This window comes from Zootoca vivipara, chromosome 10 (assembly GCF_965207765.1).
Source record: "Zootoca vivipara chromosome 10, rZooViv2.hap1.1, whole genome shotgun sequence".
NCBI lineage: Eukaryota > Metazoa > Chordata > Lepidosauria > Squamata > Lacertidae > Zootoca > Zootoca vivipara.
Window position 1 is genome coordinate 59,180,394 of NC_142593.1, and position 20,943 is coordinate 59,201,336.

The 20,943-nt window shown below is 45.6% G+C and overlaps 3 protein-coding genes across 7 annotated transcripts in view; 1 reads left to right on the top strand and 2 right to left on the bottom strand.

The window, feature by feature from the left end:
* Positions 1-5,236, bottom strand: part of KIAA1328 (KIAA1328 ortholog) — a 200,859-nt gene extending 195,623 nt beyond the window's left edge. Inside the window, exon 1 of the mRNA XM_088652812.1 lies at positions 5,101-5,236. The gene's annotated coding sequence lies outside the window, so the exon portion shown is untranslated. The remainder of the gene's footprint in view (positions 1-5,100) is intronic.
* LOC118077318 (tubulin polyglutamylase complex subunit 2) lies at positions 1-9,443 on the top strand. 5 transcript variants are annotated; one of them, XR_015946052.1, is made up of 6 exons: positions 1-313; positions 1,935-2,256; positions 2,752-2,831; positions 4,704-5,059; positions 5,890-5,918; positions 8,368-9,443. XR_015946052.1 is itself a non-coding variant. In XM_088652823.1 (5 exons), exons 1-4 carry the CDS (start codon positions 103-105, stop codon positions 5,916-5,918), a joined length of 408 nt encoding a protein of 135 aa, XP_088508949.1. In that variant the 5' UTR covers positions 39-102; the 3' UTR covers positions 8,368-9,443. The 5 variants fall into 5 exon arrangements, 3 of the variants coding, with proteins under 3 accessions (XP_088508948.1, XP_088508950.1, XP_088508949.1); XR_015946051.1 differs by having other exon boundaries at positions 19-313; positions 4,972-5,059; XM_088652823.1 differs by lacking the exon at positions 1,935-2,256 and having other exon boundaries at positions 39-313; positions 4,972-5,059.
* Positions 8,341-20,943, bottom strand: part of LOC148684484 (maestro heat-like repeat-containing protein family member 7) — a 15,843-nt gene continuing 3,240 nt past the window's right edge. The window contains exons 4-14 of the mRNA XM_088652826.1: positions 20,019-20,166; positions 19,387-19,568; positions 18,375-18,512; positions 17,069-17,183; positions 16,304-16,447; positions 15,635-15,811; positions 13,514-13,663; positions 12,241-12,366; positions 10,832-10,934; positions 9,950-10,015; positions 8,341-8,501 (exon numbers count right to left, since the gene is read on the bottom strand). Of these exons, the coding sequence (XP_088508952.1) occupies positions 8,341-8,501; positions 9,950-10,015; positions 10,832-10,934; positions 12,241-12,366; positions 13,514-13,663; positions 15,635-15,811; positions 16,304-16,447; positions 17,069-17,183; positions 18,375-18,512; positions 19,387-19,568; positions 20,019-20,166 (1,510 nt within the window). The remainder of the gene's footprint in view (positions 8,502-9,949; positions 10,016-10,831; positions 10,935-12,240; positions 12,367-13,513; positions 13,664-15,634; positions 15,812-16,303; positions 16,448-17,068; positions 17,184-18,374; positions 18,513-19,386; positions 19,569-20,018; positions 20,167-20,943) is intronic.

The window sequence follows — 20,943 nt, forward strand, 5'->3', positions numbered from 1 at the left end:
TCTCCAGTCCTCCCCCCTACAGAACGGCCGTCGAAAGGCACTGAATGAAACGGAGTACTGCGTTTCCCAAAAAGCACCGCGGCGCGGCGTCTGAGCTAAGGTATGCGAGAAGAGGCAAAATACGTTAACCTGGTGCTGTCCCTCCCGTTTGGCTGCGCGTACAGGTGTGCAGGTGGACAGGGGCTGATGCGGGAGGGAGGAGGAAGAAGAGGATGGAAGAGGATGGAAGACAAGGGCCTGCGCAGCGTGAGCACTTCCAGCAGCACCAAGCCCTACCTGGAGAAGTTCACCCTGGGCGTCACCCGCATCCTAGGTAAGGTGGAGGTGGAGGTGGCATCCCTGGTTGGCATGGAAACGGCCAAGGGATGGAGCCACGAAGAGCCTTCCTTCCCTCTCCTATTCATTGCATGGCGCTTCCTCCCTCCCTCACAACAGCCCTGTGAGGTATGGCAGGCTGAGAGGCAGGGACTGCCAGCCCACCACCCTGTTCTTTTCCTGCTTTTATCCTCACAACAGCCGTGTGAGGTAGGCCAGGATTAGAGGCAGGGACTGCCAGCCCACTACCCTAATCCTTTCATATATTTTTTCCTTCACAACAACCCAGTGAGATACATTCGTCTCCCCTCCCCTACATTCCCCAACCTCCTTTCCTTCAAGACGTTTGCTTCTGGTTTTTCCTTGGCAACCCTTTAAGGTTTTGTGGGGGCAGTGGGGCCCGTTGCAGTAGGACCCCCTCCTAAAGTGGTTCTCTCCTATCATTCTAGCTTCCATCAGGGCTTGAGAGAGAATATCCGCAGCTAGTTATTTCCTCTCAGCCTAACCTGCCTTGCAGGGTCGTTGTGATGACAAAATGTGGGAGAGGATAATGACGTTCACCATCTTCTGCTCCTCTGAGCAAAAGTGGGAAATAAATGTATGAACAAAAATGTTCCAGGGCTACTTATTTTATTGCATTTTTACTGCACGTTTTCCCCCAAGGAGCCCAATAGATGGTTCTCTCCCTCCTCATTTAATCACCACAACAACACTGTGAGGTAGGTTAGACTGACAGGCACTGACTGACACCCTCCCCCCGCCCCCAATCACCTAGTGAACTTCATGGCTGAGTGGGGATTCGAACTCTGGTCTCCCAAGTCTCAATCAACACTAGGCACTGCACCACACTGCCTCTACTTTGACCTTGCCATGGCATAAAATCCTGCCTGGACCGTCTCATGTTTTGAACCTGACCTTCGGCACACTTGCCCCCCCAAAATGAGTTACCTTTGCTTGGAGGAAAAATACCTGCTACTTTTTCCTCTCCTTTTTTTAAAGGCATGCCTTCTCCAAAGTGTGCAAAGCTCTTTTAATAGTGTGATCTTCTGTTTTGCCCCTGGGATATTTCTAATCTAACATCCAGGCTTTTAAGACAGAATTTCCCGTTTGATCTAGGATTTGGTTCAGGCCCCTTCAGAACCTGCCGCTCACTCATCCCTCAAAACCTTTGTGCAATCTCCGTTCCCTGTCCTGCCTGTTTTCCCTTTGATCTCAGGAGAACTGAATTTATTCTAATTATAATTTGCCGGCTTGTTAAATGCCTTCTGGTGCAGAGTGGCAGTGGTGCAGAGGAGGAAGACCCCACTGGATGATTGGCCCTTTGCATGAAGGAGATCTGTATTTTTGTATTAAGGCTGGAACGAAATGATTTTAGGCGTGAACCCCAGAAGAGAGCACCAGAGACTGATTTGTAGGGAGTCCAGGGGGGTGAACTAAATGACCTAACAGGATTTTCCCCATCTTTTACCTTTGATGCTTCAAAGGGCTCCCTAAAGCTGGGGCCCCCTATCTGTCCTCTTCTATTTTCCATGTAAAAACCTAAGATCTGCCTGCTTGATACCTTCCAAACACTGTGTGCTATGCAACAACTTTCTTCCTCTAATTCCGTCTTCCCTCAGACCGGTGACCTCTGGGAGATTTGGAGCTGATGGAAGCTGTAATGCAGTGGTGTATGGACTGGCTGGATGCAGAGAAGCTTGGGAACCCCCAAGGAACCCACAGGGGAAGAAGGCTCTTGGAATCAAAGAATAAAAGAAAAGCCCCAAACGATTGGACCCAAATTATCTCAGGGCCAGCCTGATTCCTTATACTTCACCTCAATTACTGAGAATCTCTGGTGCTTCCTAGGACCCTGAGTTTCATCTAGTCTTCACAAGGAATGTACCCTTTAGTGTGACAAGACAAGACCTGTGGAACTCCCTGCTACTAGAAATTTGTCAGGTACCAGCCCTCCCCTTCCTTCAGAGATCTTTTGAAAGCTTTGTTGGTTTGTTTAAACAGGCATCATGATTTTAACCAATGAGGGTTGGTTGATATTCATTGACGTTTTCATGGATCTTTTGCTGATTCTCCCGTCTTTATTTTCCCACTTGCTGTATTGCTACAAAAGGCCAGATTGTAAAATTGGAAAGTCAATCAGTCAACATGTGGCCTTCAGCTATTGCTGGACAACAACTCTCATCTCCCCTCCCTGTTGGCCATGCTTGTTGGGAACTGGAAGTCCAGCAGCAACATCTGGAGGACTCCATGCTGACCCCCCCCCACTATTCCTCCTCCCTCCCAATCCCTTTTCCTTTCATGTTGTGACTCTTTAAAGTTGCAAGCCTAGAGGCAGAGGGACTGTCTGGTTTATATTCATCTGCAAGCTGCTTTGGGGAAATCTTTCTGGTTGAAGAGCAGGCAACATATTGTTTACACTGATTACTCTTTTTGCAGAAGCTTCTCCAGGAGTTACTGAGGTGACATTTGTGGAGAAGGTGCCAGTCGAGCGCCATGCCATTATATTATGGGAACAGGTAAGGCTGGCTATTATTTAAGCCTATTGCCTCTCCTCCCCCACCATGCTCAAGTCAGCTTTTACAGTATTATTAGTTTGGATTTTCCATAGAGGTGATAAGAGCACCTGGAGGTGAGCACCTGGAGGTGAGGTCGTTTTTTTTAAATGGGACTGCATGCAAAGAGCAGGTTCAACTTGCTGGATGTGAAACTATTGGAAGTAAAGGAGTTTGCAGTTTGCCCCTTGGGCACTAGCCGTCTTTCCAGGATTTGCCGTCTCACCCTCGCCAACCTGGTGCCCTTCAGCTCTTGTGGGAAAAGTGGGCAGAGCAATGAATGCAATCTTTACCTTTGTGAAGTAGCCTACTTTCTACACACTTTCACACACCCTTCTCTGTCCTTCATCCTGGCAAGCGAGAAGTCTAATAAGCTCCGGGACATATTCAAGCCAGGCAAAAACACTTGGGGGTGTGAAGCTAGATGGCTGAGCAAATAAGGTTTTGGGAGTGTCTTAAGGGCCAGGCGGCGAGACCAACTTGGCTGCTCTTCTGGCACTGATTTCAAGTTGTTCATTCTAAGGCAATGCTTCTCAACCCCTTTTTCGCTGGGCCACACTTTCGGAATAAAAACAACACTGAATTCTTTTAGTGATAAGAAATACATTGGAAAACAAACAGAAACAACAACTAGCAGTGCTTGATTTACAATGCAGAAAACAACTACTTTATAGTATGATCACGGGGAGTCCAAAAAGCTTAAAACAATGCAACTACATAAGAGCACAAATCATTCCCAAAATGTAATTATAAACAAGCCTCTTAAGTACGTATACAAACTCAGTGAGAGGTGTGAGCTGGCTTTTGCCAGATAATATTACTGATATTAGGTCTAATTTGAGACAAACAAACCCACATATGCCTATCGACACAAAGGAAGCTTTCTCTTTTCTGATGTTTCAGATTTGTTAGAGTTCAAAATCCCTCTTCGCGACAACAGGTCATGGAGAATTATAGAATAATAGTCAATGCTCCTGAAAAGAGGCATGGATACTGTTATTTTTAAATGTTGCTTTGATTCTCCCCACCACACTTGCCATTCTCCCCTGCCACCCCCTTTGAGAACCACTCCTCTCAGGGGTGTTGGACCTGTCCTCACCAATTCTTCTCCCTCTGTTAAATTGGGCCTGTAATGAGGAACTGAAGAAATAGGGGAATCTCACCTGCTGTTGGGTCCTGCTTTGAACAGCACCCGTCTTGTGTGTAACACACCCTTCCTCTCGGTGCTGCCGCTCTGATAGCTGTTAGTTTGGGAGGCAGACTTTTCAGGGCATGTAATCCAGGGCAGCAGAGAACCCGACATAGTGATGACATCAGGCAGCAGGCAGGCAGCTCAAGAAGAAAAGCGATGCAAACCTGGACGGAGCTGGCTGGGCGGGTGCAAAGTTATAGATGCAGCAGGGCAAGGGGTCAGTCTTGACATAGGCTGACAGGAATGCTGGGGGGGGGGAGATGATGGGGCCCTCAGGCAACAGCTGGATACTGAAGGCCTGTCTCTGTCCATCGGGGCCAAGCAAAGTATAGGAGAAAGACAAATGTTGGAAGCGGTATAAAGGACAAGAGGGCCAGCTGCACATCAAGGCTTCCACACTGCCCTACACCCATAGGTCTCAGATTCGATCATAACATAAAACCACAGTATGAAAAGCACAAAATACAAGTTAAAAATAAAAACAAGATCAATAACAAACCAATAAACACCCCCCATCCCGTTTGCTGGCTAGCACACTCCACAAGGCAAGGATGCCCTCCAGATGTTGGGAAATGGTTGTAGGTTAATGGTAGAACATCTGCATTACACGCAAAAAGTCCCGGTTCAATCTCCATCATTTGCAGGTGGTGCTGGGAGAGCTTCCCTACCTGAAGCCCTGGAGAGCATCTGAACCCTGGAGACAATACTGAATTGGGTGGCCCAACAGTCTGGTTGAGCATAAGGCAGCTTCCCATGTCCCAGTGTTGCAGTACTCCAACTCCCATCATCCCTGATCCTTGCCCATGCTGCCTGGCGCCCATATCTAGACGGGGCCACACTGGCAATTCCTGCCACAGAGGCAGCGGCTGCTGCTTGATTCTCTTTTTCTCCTGCCCTCGCCTCTCCTTGCAGAAGAATGCCTGCGTCTTGCCCGAGGATTTAAAGAATTTCTACCTGATGACGGATGGCTTCCACATGACTTGGAGTGTAAAGTTTGACGGTAAGAATAAGGCTTTCACAGCTTGGGACCAGTTTACTCACAAGGTCGCCTTCTTCACTCAGCCACTTTGATCTGCGGAACCGACACCATTACAAACACCCCATAATACTCATTCTGCATATGTAATAAATCAGTATTTTAGTGCAGCAGCGCCCACACTTTAGAACTCCCTGCTTATTGACAACAGGCAGGTGCCTTCGCTGTACTCTTCGGCAGTTGCTAAAAATATTATTGTTCAGGCATGTGTTTTAATCCAGGCATGTGTTTTAATCCAGTTTTTAGCTTCATTGATTTTAATTAATGGAGAGGGCGTTATTGTTTGGTTTTGTTCCTGTTTTTACTGGTTATTTTGTGTTTGTTCCTTGTGTTTTTGTGCTGTGAACCACACTAGGATCTTCAGATGAGGGGTAGTATATAAATAAATAACTTTTGATTGTTTTTAAATACGGTAACTGTTTTAACTTTTTGTTGATAATTTTATTGATAACCGCTCTGAGGGTTTTTCTCACAGTCAAACAGTATATAGATGCCTCTTGCTTTGGGATTAATGTAATAAAAGCCTCTTTTCATGTCTCTGGTACCTTATCTACTTTTAGAATTTAATTGATTACATTTTGCTATGGTTGCACCAGGGAATTCTTTGGTTTTTTTGTTTTTGTTTTGTAATATTTTGCTGTCAGGCTATCAGGTCCTGGTGACTTCCCTATCTTTGCTTTATTAATTGCACACAAAACCTCAGAGGCATTTATTGGTGCATTTAACAAAGCTAATTTTCCTATTGGAATTTGTGGTAATTATTTTGTCGTAAATACCGTATCCTTCAATTTCAGGGTTTTCCCCCCGGACCAGCTCGGATTAGGTCTGTAAAATATTTTACAAAATGTTTTCTAATGTCTCTCAGATTATCTATAATCTTTCCTTCTATATTTAATTTATTTATTGAATTTTTTGCCTGTTTTTTATTTAATTGCTATGCCAACAACTTCCCTGGTTTGTTGGCATGTTCAAAATTCTTCTCTTTCATCCTTTTCATTTTCCACTCCACTTCTTGATTTATTATCATTGAATATTGTGTTTGTAGCATTTTAATTGCTTGCCTTGCTGTTTCATTTCTTGGTTTACTAATTAGCTCTTTTTCATTCTTAATCAATTCTTCCAAGATCTCCTTTTTCTTCTCTTCCCTAATCTTTTTTCTGATACATATTTTGCTGTAGAAAAAAACCCTCTCATAACCGCCTTACTGGCATCCCATACTGCTCTGAGATCTGTCCCTTGATTAAGGTTTAATTCAAAATAATCTTTCAATACTTTTTCTGCTTTTTGTATTGTATTCTGATTATCTAAAAATTCTTTATTCAGTCTCCATCTGAATGGATTGTTTCTTTCGCCTTTTAATTCCAGGATTATTGAATTGTAATCCGAGAGCGTTCTCGGTAATATTTTAATTTTCTTAACTAATAAAATTAGTTCTTTTGAGACCCACACTGAGTCGACCCATCCACTCGATTGATGGACTTCTGAGAAAAATGTGTATTCCCTATGCAATGGGTGCTTGAACCTTCCTATATCTATTAAATTTAGATTCTCCACCATATTGAAAAACGTTATGGGCAATTTCCCTTCTTTAGAATCAGTTTTCCTTATTGTTATCCATTTCTAGAGAGACTACCCCATTAGTATCTCCCATTGAAATAATCTTTAGGTCCATATAATCTAAAAGATTATTTTCTAATGTTTTATAAAACTCTGCCTTTTTTTTCATTTGGACCATAAATTCCAATTACTATAATCTCACCTTGTGATGTGATTTGTTCCCTTGATCATCCTTAAATGCTTGTTTAGGATCTAACGTAGATTTGATGTATAATACCACTCCTCTTTTCTGTGTTTTATCTGAGGTTATAAATTTCATTCCAAATATTTTATTTATCAATACTTTTCTATGTCTTTCAGCCACATGAGTTTCTTGTAGGCAAACTATATCCAAATTTTGTTTTAATATTACATGTTCAATTTTATTCCTTTTTGTTTTACTATCTAAACCATTTACATTCCAGGTTAATAACTTAAGATCAGCCATTCTAATATTTATCTTTTAATTAGACTCTTGTTTCTCTTTTAATTCTTCTTGAATACCTGTAATATCTTCAGATGTTTCCTCTTCCTCACCTCCTGTTGCTCCCTGTTCCCCTACCATTGGTTTAGCTTTTCCTAAGGTTTAGCTTTTCCTAACTCTTTTTTTAGATCTCCTCCAAAACTTCTGTGTCTCATCCACGTCTCTGCATCTCTGTTTCTTATTTTTGTATGTAAAAGAAATTCCTTCTCAGACTTCCCATCTATAAAGTATTTTATTGTTTTTTGGGGCGTCTGTTAGAAATTTATAATTTGTGCGCTTTTTAAGAAGGTGGGCTGGAATTTCCTTCGGAATGATAATATTCTTTCCTCTTATTTGTAATCTGTTTTGGTGGCTGGTTTGTATTATTCTGTCTTTAATTGGTCTTGAATTAAAAATCACCAAACACTCTCCTGGCAATTTCCTAATCTTTCAAAATTTGATTTAACGTGATAGATCCTGTCAATTGAACAATCCAGCTCCTCCTCCTGTATCCCTAATCATTCAGACAATATGTTAATTAAATACTCTTTTACGTTCTCCTCTTCCTCTGGGATGCCTCTAAAAAGTAAAATCATCTCCCGCTGCTTCATTTCCTAAGCTGCTATTGAATCAATCAATCAACCAACCAAGAGGTCTCAGAGTCCTGAATATTCTGAACCTTATTTGGAGCAGACTGACAATGTATAGTCAAATTGACAGATATCACTGAAAATGATGGAAGCATGTAGCTGTCTCAAGACTTCTGGAATCTGTCAAACCCCCTTCCCAGCCCCAAATGTTTTCCTTTTTTTTTTTGTCTTGGAGGAAGGTTCCCCCCCCCATTTAGGCTATACGTATATATGTATGCAGGCATGTGTAAGGGATGCTACCCTTCTGAGTGTGATCAGCTCTCCATTGGATGGAGGGGACAGGGGAGAGAAGATAACCATATAAAAACAATGGTTTTGGGAAAGGGAAAAGTTGAAGCGAAAAGGTAGAGAGAAAGGCAGACCACAGAGAAAGCATTGTCTAGAGTTTTCATTAAGTTCTCTACAAGTGCTCTCAACACAAATGGAAGCCCAGCTGCCCCGCAGCTGCTCTTTATGGCACCCGGAAAGCAAGGAGAGCTGCTCCTGCTTGCCTGCCTTTTCTGAAGACCTGCTTCTGGGCATGCCAATTCTCGGTCTCACTGCCTTGCCATGTTGTTTTTTAGCATGGACAGGAGATGTTGACTGGGCACAATCTTTGGATTGATCCGTCCGCCGCAGCGTCTAAACAGCTCCTCGCTGGCAGCCACCGCAGCATTGGACACAGCCACGTCCAAGTCTCCCTGAAGGTCCAGGAGAGCTGCAATGGAAGAAGGAACATGAGAACCACAGCAGAATCCTCCTGGATCAGGCCAAGGTCCTGCGTCCTGTTCTCACAATGGACAACCAGACGCGCCAACAGGAAACCCATAAGTGGGACCTGAGCACAAGAGCCCGGTTCCCTCCTGTGGTTTCCGGCAACTGGTGCTCAGAAGCATTTCTGCCCCCAACTGTGGAAGCAGAGCAGAGCCATTGTGGCCAGGAGCCATTGATACCCTTTCCTCCAATAGTCTCTCAAAGCCATCCAGGTTGGTGGCCATCGCTCCCTCCTCTTGTAAGCTGCCCTAAAAACACAGTTATAAATCACATATAGATATTTAAAGAGATAAATTCAAAGGAGGGACAGGGCTATGTCTTGTCAGAAGCGAATGCCTCTCATGATAAGGAAAGAAGGAGCTGCCTGGAACAGAGTTAGGCCCATTGGGTTGCTGAGTTCAGTATTGTTTACATGGAAGAGGTTTCTAGGACTGGCCGTTTTTTGATGTGGAAATGAGGAGAATTGACACACACGGGGACCCCCCCTTACCATTGGCTCTCCTGGCTTTGGCTGATGGGAGTTGTAGTCCAACAACATCTGGAGGGGGCTGATGTGCAGGACAGGAGAATTGCGAAACAACAGGGTTGCAGTGGCAAAGAAAAGCAGCCTGGGAAGTGAACTGGGCTCCCTGGGTAGCGTGTGATATTTTAAGGGGTGAAATTTAATTTTTGACAAATTCTTCAGTGAAAGGTCTTTGAAATATGTTTTTGGGTGTGAGAAATTAAAATCTGCTATTATTTTTGTGATTGAACAACATTTAGCATGGTAAGTCTATGTCTGATGAAGGAAGAAAAAATGCTTTCAGAAAAACCAAAGAATTTTAACTTCTGAAAATGTAAGGTAATTACAGTACATTAATACTGAAATAAAAATAACTACAAATTCTTAGGACTCATTTTTAATGATTTCTATGCAGTTTTACACACATTCGCTTACCAAGCAAAACTAAATCATATTCATTTCACCCAAGTCATGTTACAACTTTTTAGCACCCTCGCTTTCTGAATTTGAAAGCTGAAAAATTCAGCACGCCCTACTGTGACAATTCATTTCGCCTTTGCATTGCTAGGTAAATTAATGCCAGTTATTAGAGAAAGAAAGAAACACTGTTTCTGTTCAAGTCCAAGTGTACAGAAACAAAACTTTTGTTGTTAGGTCTAATCCAACTATATTATACTTTGCCAATGCAATTCCTTCCCCAGCACAAACATCAGATTTCCCGTCATGTTAGTGGCTAGAAGAACATGGGAATCAAAATCATGAAGGGAAAGGAGACTGCAGGGGCTGATAGTAACTAAAGTGAGATAATCTGGGATTAATGAGATTGGAAAAAGTAGTCCTGTGATGAAAAGATCCCTGCAAGGAAAAGAGCCAGTTTGATCCTTACTCACCAAGATAAGTGTCATCAATTTGTTTGCTGCTCACCAAGTCGGGTTTCATATACTGTGCATTGCACGCTAGACAGATCAATAGAAAATGATCAGTTCCTGTGTTTGATACTTTGTCCAGCTTAAAAACATTCATCAGACTTGAGGAACAGAGGCTGTTGGTACTCTATAGAAGGGGCTAACAACTTCTGGATCACTTTAACAATTTGCTGGTTTAATCGTAGGAACCCAGGAAGCTGACTTGTGCTGGGTCAAAGCATTGCTCTATCCAGCTCAGGACTGTCTACACTGACTAACAGGGGCTCTCCAGGATTCCATACAGGGGAAATGGTGTGGCGTAGTGGGGGCTACTGGCGGGATTGCCCCAGGCAAAAAAGGTTGAGGGGTGCGTCTCTGTTTTAATACAGGCAATACTCGTTTTGTGTGGGAGTTATGTTCCAGACCCCCCCCCACACGTAAAGCATTCCACCCCACCCTTGTTCCGCCCTGCCGTACCCCACCCCCATTCGACCCTTGCTCTGCCCTTTTAGTGACATCTTAATGATGTTTTGGTGACATTTCCGGGTCACTTCCAGTGCGCACGGTGCATCAATTGCAACGAACCACTCACTGCCTGTATTTAAAAGTGGTAACCTGCCCTGGGACCTTGGGGCATGGAGCTGGTAAACAACAACAACAATGGAGAAGCGCCTGACTTGCTGTGGGCAACTGGTAGAAAGAAACTGCTTTCTGGGTGCAGCCTCCCTTTAGCGCTCTCCTTTGGGCAGCGCATGACACCTGGAGTTGCATCCCTGCCTCTCAGCCTCCAGGTATCCCGGCTGAAATCCCACTTCTGGCTCATGCCCTGAAACCCCCTTTCCTCTTAAAAGCCTTGTTTTCAATTACCTATCAATATTGTCGCTGCCTCGCGATGCGCAGGGTTCCTGCTCTTTAGGTATTCCGTCATCTGCATGAGCATGTCTGGCAACCTCTGCCTGTATCTCCACAACTGGGGGGTGGGAGTGGAAAGGAAGGCAAGCGAGGGGCCAGATTAGTCTTTTGTAAAACTCCATTTCTATCCCTCGTGGTGGCCAAACAATACTTGAAAAGTATAACCTCATTATTTCCGAATTGGCCACCCACAGTAATACTACTGACTTTATATAACGCAGAATCATACTTCATGCCCAAGTATTAAGAGGACAGGAAATGTTAGTTGGTTTAGTTGGTAGAACTATGGAGGCAGAGCAGAGCCATCAGAGCAGAGCCACCCTCCATCAATTTGTCCAATCTTATTGTAAAGCCATCCAAGCTAGTGGCCACCTGTGCGTCTTGTGGCAGTGAGTTCCATAGCATAACTGGATGTGGCAGTGTTGGTGGGCCTCGGTTTGGGGCTGTGCTACACATAGATAATAGTGACAAAATGTCTCAGAAGACATCTGTGGTGGAGAAGGCAAGGGCAAGCTGGGGGCTGCGGCCGGCTGATGCTGATGCCATAGATACAGACACAGGGAGATGAGAAGGTAGATGCTGCAGCCACATACCCTCCAACATTTCTCCAATGAAAATAGGGACGTCCCATTCCATAATGCTAATTTTACTATTTCTACCCCACCCACCTTACTGGGTTGCCCCAGCCACTTTTGGCAGCTTCCAACACACATAAAACCATAATAAAACACAAATGTTAAAAAACCTCCCTATACAGGATTGCCTTCAGATGGCTCAGAGGTCGGATAACTCCATACCCTCCAACATTTCTCCAATAAAATAGGGACATCCTAAGGAAAAGTGGGACATTCTGGGATTAAATCAGAAACCGGGACGGCTTCTCTAAAACAAGGACATCCCTGGAAAATAGGGACACTTGGAGGGTCTGCAGCCACAGCTAATTCAGGGGGATGCACATCAATACACCACAATGGCATAAAACTGGGGAGTTAATTTAGCAGAGGGAGAGAGGGAGGAGCAGCTAGGGGTGCTGCAGATGTTGCACAGCATCTTTCTAAGAAAAAAAAATCAGCATATCCCCCCCTCCCTATTTATCAAGAGTCTATTTTGCAGAATTTTATCTAGATATTCTTCCACTTCCTCACCCAAGCCATGATCTGCGGCATTGCGGTGGATACAAAATATTAGCCAGGCAGTAGAATAAAATAATCCTGCAACTCCCACTGCCCACACCAAACACACACAGTTTGGGCGGAAAGTATGTGAGTCCCAAACTTAAGAAATGGTGGGGAAATATCTTCTCCTCTGAAGCAAACTCGTGAAAGAGTCTGGAGGGAACAGTTGACCATGTTAATTTTACTCACAATGTACTTGGAGATAACTGAGAATCTGTAGTAGAGTTTGTCTTGCTGCCCAAACTCAAAGATGTCACTGGGCAGCTCCCCCAGTTTCAGGAAGGTGACAATTGTGTTAAGGACAATTCGACAGTCCTAGAATTGAAAGGAGGGGTGACATTTTACTTCACATCAAGCTTTAGGCTTGCAACAGCTTTGAAAATATACATATCGGCATTAAGGCCGCAATGCAAATAAAATGCAGAGCGTAACCCGGGTAGGGTTGAAAACACAACTAACCCACCGGGAATTAAGCACCTGTAAACCCTGAGAGCTCACCTAGGTTTTCAACAAGCATCAAAACGCCTCTAATGTAGGGGCTCACCTGGGCTCAGAAGGGAAGTGATTCCATAGAGAGGAGCCACCCTGAAAAAGACCCTCCCTCTGGTTACTGGCTGCTAAATGAACCTCCACCAGGCCGGCCTATTCAGCTGATCACAGTGACAGCAGAGGAGTCAAGGCTTAGCTTCCAATCCCAGGAACTCAAACCTGCATGTATCAGATGGTGTCTAATGACCAGGATATAAAACCAACCCTGCAAGGCTTCCACTCCTTAAAGCTAACCAGCCTCGATCAGAAGACTTCCAGAACCAACTTCCTTGGAAAGTGGTGGCCTCTCCTTCACTGGAGGTTTTTAAGCAGAGGTTGGAGGACCATCCGTTAGGGATGCTTGAGTTGGGATTCCTGCATTGCAGGGGGTTAGACTAGAGGACCCTTGGGATCCCTTCCAACTCTATGATTCTGTGGTTCGATGTCTCTCTGATGGTTCCAACCTTTTGCAGAGCAATCCCAACCACAGCATGGTATCTGCAGAGCAAGTGACTTGAGCAAGGGAAAAGGGGTAAAAAAAGACCCCAGGATCTCTAACTTATCTGACCTGGACAGAAAAATCCCTTTTTAACCTCAGGTGCTGTGATGACTCAGACCCCAAGCACAATCGAGGCCCACGCATTCAAGACCAGTCTACGCTTTACTTGATCTGTGGGGCAACATGTGATGATTCTCCAAGCCCTGCTGGAACACGTAGAGCAACGCTTCTCGTGTGGAAATTCCCAGGAAAGGGGAGAGTTCCTCAGCTGCAACAGATGCTTCGAGGACTACCCAGCATTGGTATCGTAAGGGGTTTCCACGGGCAGAGAAACATTGCTCTGCATTCCAGCTGCGTGCGGATAGTTGCCAGGGAGAAGCGGTTTGCCAAAGGGGCCAGGCAATGCCCAGACTGGCCCTTCCAACCTCAACTCACCTCTCCGCTCACAGGGTCGGTCAGCTGGATTATCAGGGGGACGAGGCTCCTGAGGACGCTGTCCTCCGCCCTGTTTTTGTGCTCTTCCTTCATGCCTCTCAACAGCACCCCGAAAAGACTGATGGAGCAAATCCTGATGTCATTGTCCTCCTGAGGAGAGAGAGGAGGAGAACGGCAGTCAGTCCCAAGTGCTGTGCAGGGCAAACCCGTCTCACAGCTTCCAGGGAGTTTAGCTGAACAAACGCTTCTCGTTCTCTATGGGTCTGGTTGTTTGAGGGTGTTAGCCCGGCCCACACAACAGGGGACCAACCCCGGTGGCCTTTGCCCACCACCATCAAGGAGCTTAGTGGACTGAGTTCATCTTGGTGCCTCTAAAGTTGTGCCAGCCTCCCCTGCTGGCAGACAGAGTCACCTGAAGTGCTGGTGAAGCAAGAAGTCTTGCAGATTAGGCCAGTGGGATCACTTGTGGGGAGGGTGCTCAAAGCCGAGTGGGGTGACAGAGGGGTGCTTGAGGTATAAATGTGGCGTGGCGTGTGCGCATGACATGTGCATGTCACACAGCGCCAGCCCTCTCAATCGTGGGGGCAAGCTGGTGCAGCTGGTGTTCTGAATTTCATTGTGTTATTATCTTCATTATTTTTTCCCATAAGTCTTTATTAAGGCTTTTCCATAATACAAGAAAGGAAAGTGATCTAAATAAAAACAGAAAGAGAAACGGAAATGCAGAGTCTTCTCTCAAGGGTAGCTCTTAACCCTTGTCTCACACGGAAAGCGGAGGATCTGGGAGGTTCCCTTCCTTCTCCCACTCTGGGAAGTCTTCCCTTCCCTGTCTCTCACTCAGGGTCCTTCACCAACAAGCCATCACCTTCCTTGGAGCCCAACATGGGCGTAGCCAGGATTTATGTTGGTGGGGCAGGATTTATATTGGGTGTGTGTGTGGCAGCAGAACCAAGGTATCTGTGATGTGATTGGTCAGTTAGTTAAGTATTTTTATTTATTTAATTTATTTATTTACTTACTTACTTACTTACTTACTTGAAGGGGCAGTTGCCCCCGTTGACCATGCCCAAAGAGCCCAATAATGGCCCTGAGCAAAGGACACCAAGGAAAACAAAAGGAAAAGAGAGAAGAAAGAAGAGGGAAGGAGGGAAGGAGGGAAGGAGGGAAGGAAGGAAGGAAGGAAGGAAGGAAGGAAGGAAGGAAGGAAGGAAGGAAGGAAGGAAGGAAGGAAGGAAGGAAGGAAGGAAGGAAGGAAGGAAGGTGGGGAGATAAAAAGGAATTTCGATGTTGTGTTATAATCTCCCTTAGAGGTTCGTGCAAACCTCTATTTTGAATACAGTGGTAACTCGGTTCTCAAACGCCCTGGTACTCAAATGCCTTGGTTTCCAAACGCCAAAAACCTGGAAGTATAAGTGTTCCGGGTTTTGTACATTTTTCGGAAGCTATTTTTTCCAGGGCGTTTGCACCAATCAGAAGCCGCGCCATGGTTTCCGAACATTTCAGAAGTCAAATGGACTTCCGGAAAAGATTAAAGTACGAGAACCAAGGTACCAATGTATTTGCCGCTTTTGTTTTTAGTATTTATTTCGCATTTTTATTGTTGAGGCTTTTTCAGTTAATTAGTTTTTGTAACTGTGTGGAACCCAGTTCAGCTACTGATAGATTGAGTGTGTGACTGTGGAAATGGATAAAAGCCCCCCATCCAAACAATGACTATCATCAGTGCAGGTAAGAAAAAAAACTATTTTAATTTTTATCATCTACAATACTGTCTTATTTATTTTATAGTACAGTGCATTGATTATTGCTTTCATTTTATGGATCAATGGTCTCGTTAGAGAGTAAAATTCATGTTAAATTGCTGTTTTAGGTGTTGTATTTAAAAGTCTGGAATGGATTAATCCATATTGCATTACTTTCTATGGGAAAGCGCACCTTGGTTTTGAAATGCTTTGGTTTTGGAATGGACTTCCGGAACGGATTAAGTTTGAGAACCAAGGTGCCACTGTGATTCTTTTTATAGTGTAGGGGCCACTGGGGATGAGGCTATGGAACCCCCAAAATGTTTGGGAAGCACCAGGGCATGGATGAAGCCCATTTCTAGTAGGCTTGTTGACTTACATCATTGAAGTGTTTCAAGAGTTGAGGATAAAGGCTGCACCCGGCTGAGCTGTATTCCTCCGCCTCCAAGTGTTGGAACAGGAGTTGCAGGCACTTAATGGACTCCTTGGCAATACTCTTGTCCTGATTGTAAGTACAGCTTATCAGGGGCGAGACGAAGCCATTCAAGGACTCTCCCTGAAGGAAGCAAGGAGCAGGTGAGGGAACACGGTCACTGCAGAGAGGTCAGAGCACGCAGACGCTGTTTGCACCCAAAAAGCCACAGCGTAAGCGTTACACAAAAGTAAACAACCCAAATGGGTGCTCTCTTATGAGTCGTTGTGCAGGGTGGGGGCATCCCATAGGGGAAGGGACCAGAGCTGGAGTGTCTGCTTAGCATGCAGAAGGTCCCAGGTTCAAGTCCCGGCTTCTCCATGCAGGGTTGGGAGAGACTCTTGAAACCTTGGGGAGCTGCTGCCGGTCAGTGTAGCCAGACCATTGGCTTGACTCACTTGAAGGCAGCTTCCTTCGAGGCAGGTGCTGATCTGCACCTGAGAATAAGGCTGCAGCAGAACAAGGGAATCTCATTTCAACTGCCTCATTGAAAGGCTGGTATGGCTACCGCAAAGCGTTGTTGGGTTATTTTGTGCACTGCTTGATAATGTGCGCCCCCCGCCACCAATCTCTTACCTCCAGTGGGTGCTGCAGCAAGTAGCCAAGCCCTCGGATGCTGAAGAGCTGCATGAGGGGGTTGGCTTGGCCCATCCACTCCTTCAGGACGTCCATAATGTCTTGCTTCACGAAAAACAAGCCTATCTCCCCGTGAAAAAGGAGCTGAGAAAGAAAACACTTGATGTGTGCAAGGCCAAAGAAAGTAGGGAGGGCAGGGGAAAATCGGTGCTGCGGAAACCAAAGTTCGGTACTCCATACCCTCCAAGTGTCCTGATTTTCCTGGGACAGTTCCGGAATTACGAAAGCCAACCGGCTTCTGATTTGATCCCGGAATGTCCCTGTGTCCCCTGCCAGAGCTGCTGCCACCGAGCTTGGGGGGGAGGATGAGCTAGAGCTTGTCCCCAAGGACAGTGGCGGCTGTGAGGGGGCCTCTCGTTGCCCCTCCATGGCCTCTCCGTGGCCACTGCTGCTGGCCTCCTCCCTTGGGCAGCTGGTAGAGGCTGCTGGAAAGCAGGTGAGAAGAAGAGAAGAGGCTGCGGCCATCCAAGCCCAGCCCTGTGTGCCATGCTGGCTCTGAGGGGCAGGGAGAAAGGGCAGGAAGAAAGGGGAGCAAAGTGCAAGGAGTTAGTTAATGCCCTTGGCTCATCTAGAAGGCCTGTAGAAATTGCTGCCTCAGGCAGAGTGCAGGCCTGCCAGCCATCAATGGTGGCTCAGGAGACCTTCTGACACCCTCTGGTTTCAAAGCAGGAGCGACTGCAGGCGTTCCCCGTTCCCGACTCTCACCTCGGTGAAGAAGGCCATCCCAACCGTCCTCTCTTTAACGTCAGGGCGGCGCAAGTAGGCGTTGGCCTGTTTGAAAGTCGTTCTGAGGTGCACTTTGGAGAATGTGAACAAGGTCCTGAAACATCAAAATCAGACACAAAGGATGCAGAAGCCTGAAGCTGGCAGGAAGGACCGCTAAGTGCTCCTGCATCATCATCAGCATCATCATCAGCATCATTCATTACTTGCACCCCGCCCACCTGATTGGGTTGCCCCCGCCACTACCCTCTGCTCCTCTCCAATTTCACCCACGTCGTATCCCAAGTCATATCTAGCTAAGTCAAGGAAGGATGCTTGAGAGTGCAGGGCAGTATCTTGCAAATAAATCTCCAAAGCCAGCAGAGTTTGCTGAATACAGTTTTCAGTGCTTGGAGGGGGAAGGGGAAGGTTCAGGCTCCTGCGTAATTCTGAGCTGGCAGGAAACAACCCGGATATAAATGGTGCAAAAACAAGAGTGTTTCATGTGCCTTTCTTTCTTTTTAGCCAACCCCAGAATCCAGATTTGCTCTTGCGGATTTCATCCCCCCCCCCTTGCAGGCATGATCTGTTCTGCCCTGTTCTTATGAAACAACGATGAATGCAAACGGATTTAGAGAAGAGTGGTAAATGGTGGAATTCACTCCCCACAGAAGATGCACCTGAGAGATGTATTTTCAGGACCCAGCCTAGTCCTGCCTTTGCAATTTGTTTCAGCTGATTTATATTCTGAATTTCAAATGGCTGTTATCCACCCCAGGACCTGCTGGAGAAGTGCAACTAATCAATTTAATTGTAATATTATTAGCATTACCCCATAGGCACCTACTTGACCTCTTCGATTGGTGGAATTGGCACTATTTCAGGCACCACATAATTCCTGCTCTGCATTTGTAAGAACATTCAGTGTGTTAGCACCTAAACTTTGGAACTCCCTGCCTTTTGATATCAAACAGGCACCTTCACTGTACCCTTTTGGGCACCTGCTAAGAACATTCTTGTTTAGACAAGCCTTCCAAGATGTTTAGAAAGCTGGTGCAAATGTTAATCTGGTTTTAGTCTATGGTTATTTTAACTTTTCAAAAGTCTCAAATTATTGTTGGCAGTTTTTCTAATCGATATTTTCTTGTCTTTTCTTTTTTTAACCACTTTGAAGTTTGTTTGTTTTATTACAATCAAACAGCATATACATTTTCTGAAATAAATAATAAGTTGATCTCCATTTCCCAGAAAGCAGGCCGTGGGGGAGTGCTCTTCATATCTCACCTGCCAGTCCTTTTCACCATCTTACCTTATCAGAATACGAATGCCTTCGAAAAAGTTTTCTGGACTTGATAGCATATCCCAGCACCTTTGCATCCCCAGAATGTTGTATTCTTTGACATAGCCGCCACACCCAATAAGGTTTTTCAGGGCCTGCACAGTGGTCCTGAATCAAGTGAAAGAATTAAGAATATTATATTTATTTATCCATTTTAAAAAATTGTATACTGCCCTTCACCCGTAGATCTCAGGGCAGTTCACAACATATTAATACAAGATAAAAAGTACAAAATAAATAATAAAAATGTGAACAAACCCAACCAAAAACTCCTCTCCCTCTCACAAACACTTTTGAAAGGGCGTAGGGTGTTAATCCACCAATGGCTTGACTGACAAGGAACATTTTTGCCTGGCATCTAAAGGTATATAATGAAGGCACCAGGCAAGCCTCCCTGGGGAGAGCATCCCACTAATGGGGAGCCACCACAGAAAAGGCCCCTTCTTGTGTTGTCACCCTCCGGATTTCTCGTGGAGGAGGCACATGAAGAGGGGCCTCTGATGATGATCGCCAAGTCTAGGTAGGTTCATCTGGGGGGTTTTAGCTCCAGCCTCCACCACCAGCCCCCACAGCCTCTCACATGTTTCCAGCACAAGCTGCAACCTTTCGGCTGTGATGGAGACTTAAGGTTTCATGACATGTGAGTCTCACCACACCCAAATCAGCCCATCGTGCGTGCGGGAGAGTCTCCAACATCCCTTCCCATCCTAGTGTCCTTCAGATGTTTTGGACCACAACAACTCCCATCTTCAGCCCAGTTGTGCTGGCTGGGGCTGATGGGAGTTGTGATCCAAAACGACTGAAGAGCACAGGGGTTGGGGAAGCCTGGGTCTCTTAGCTATCCTGCCTAAGCAGAACCTCCACCTCCAAAGGAAGCCTATTCTCTTTGGTGAGGGGTGAGCCATCATGGCTATGGGTCAGGCTTGCAAGCGCCCAGAGAGAGAAGGGAGGGCCACCCCAAATGTATTAGCAGGTTCCTTACGCCAGCGGACTGAGATGCGAAGAGGGCTCTGAGAGGAAACTTCTCGCCCCCGAACCTCTTCTGCTCGTCCCGAGGACAAAATAGATCTGAGTGATCAGTGCAAGCAATAGCTGGGAGAACTTGTTCTGCAGTACATCTGAAGCTTCGGGTAAGGACAGGATGAGACACAAAGCGTTGGTAGCCTGGAAGGACAAGGACAGGAGACCGGTATTCAGCAGAGGACATTGTCAGATAAAGACCCAACTCTCTATGCAGGACGCAGCTCAGACCCCTGGTCCATCTCAGTAATGTCTACACTGACTAGCAGTGGCTGTCCAGGGTTTCAGGCAAGTGACCCCCCCCCCCGACGTGGAGATGCTGGGGCCCTTCTGCATACAAAGCAAGTGCTCTGAGCCAGGGCTTTGCTCCAGGAGACCCCTCCCCCAGGCCGCCTTGCTTTGTATTTTCTGCTGCCAATTCTTTATTGATTTTTACTTTGCTTTTGGCTCTCCCCTCCTTTGGTCAACTTTCATTGCTTTTCTCCATACTACGATGTCTGATTTTCCATGTTTTGTTGCTGTCATTGCCCCCAGCCCCATCCAGCTCCCATTCAAGAACAATCCAGGAGAGAGAGAAACTGAGGGGTTTCGTACCGCCATTGGCATTTGAGACTTGCTGTGTCGCCTGTAAGTGATTTCTGAATTGGGGTCTTCATCCTGAAGCCGTTTCAGGAGGGGTCTCAGAAGCTTGATGCTGGAATACGGATCGGAGACCAAGGCCTTCCAGATTGCTGCGGCACTTCTGCAATTTTTCAAAACAGAATTCTTCCTTTTTCCTTTTCTTAAAAAAAGCCAGGCCTTTTATATTTCCTTCATATCGCACATGCATTAGCAGAGAAAGAAACTACTAGTCCCCTTTTTGATATGTAACTCGGGGCACAATTTTTTGCAAGTATGAAACTAAAATATAAATTAAGAAACCCTAATTAAATTCAGCTTCCCAATTTCCACATCATGAAAGCTTTGCGCATTTGCTTATACAATTTTGCCTCTTAAACATCTTTTAAAAAGAAATCTTCCCTAATTTTTTGTCTTTCTATATGTTATTTCTACCAGTTCATGCATTTATGTGCCTACTTGGGGTGTGTGTGTGTGTGTGTGTGTGTGTACTACTTGACTGGAGAACTGCATTGAAGAATTCAGCATAAAGTGTGAATTTTGAAATATGACAGTTCTCGTTTTGGAAACTGCAAATGATGTAAGCTCTCACTTAAAAGTGACCCAAACTGAAATTTGTTCCGTGTCCCTCGCAACTGTCCAGAAGGGGTGTGTATGTGTGGGAAACCTGGCATGGCTTCTACCTGAATCTTGAACAGAGGTTTGATCCACATGGGTACTGCCTTTCACAGGGTGGAAGAAGCCTCATTCCCACAGAGGAAGCAGCTTCCAGAGGCCAAAAAGTTGGCAACTCTACTTCAAAAACCTGGGAGATGCCACAGAGTTGGGAAATCACCACCCGTGGCTGATGGGCTGTGGCCTGGCTTGGTGGGTCGCAGGCTATGCAGGGCATCTGAGACGT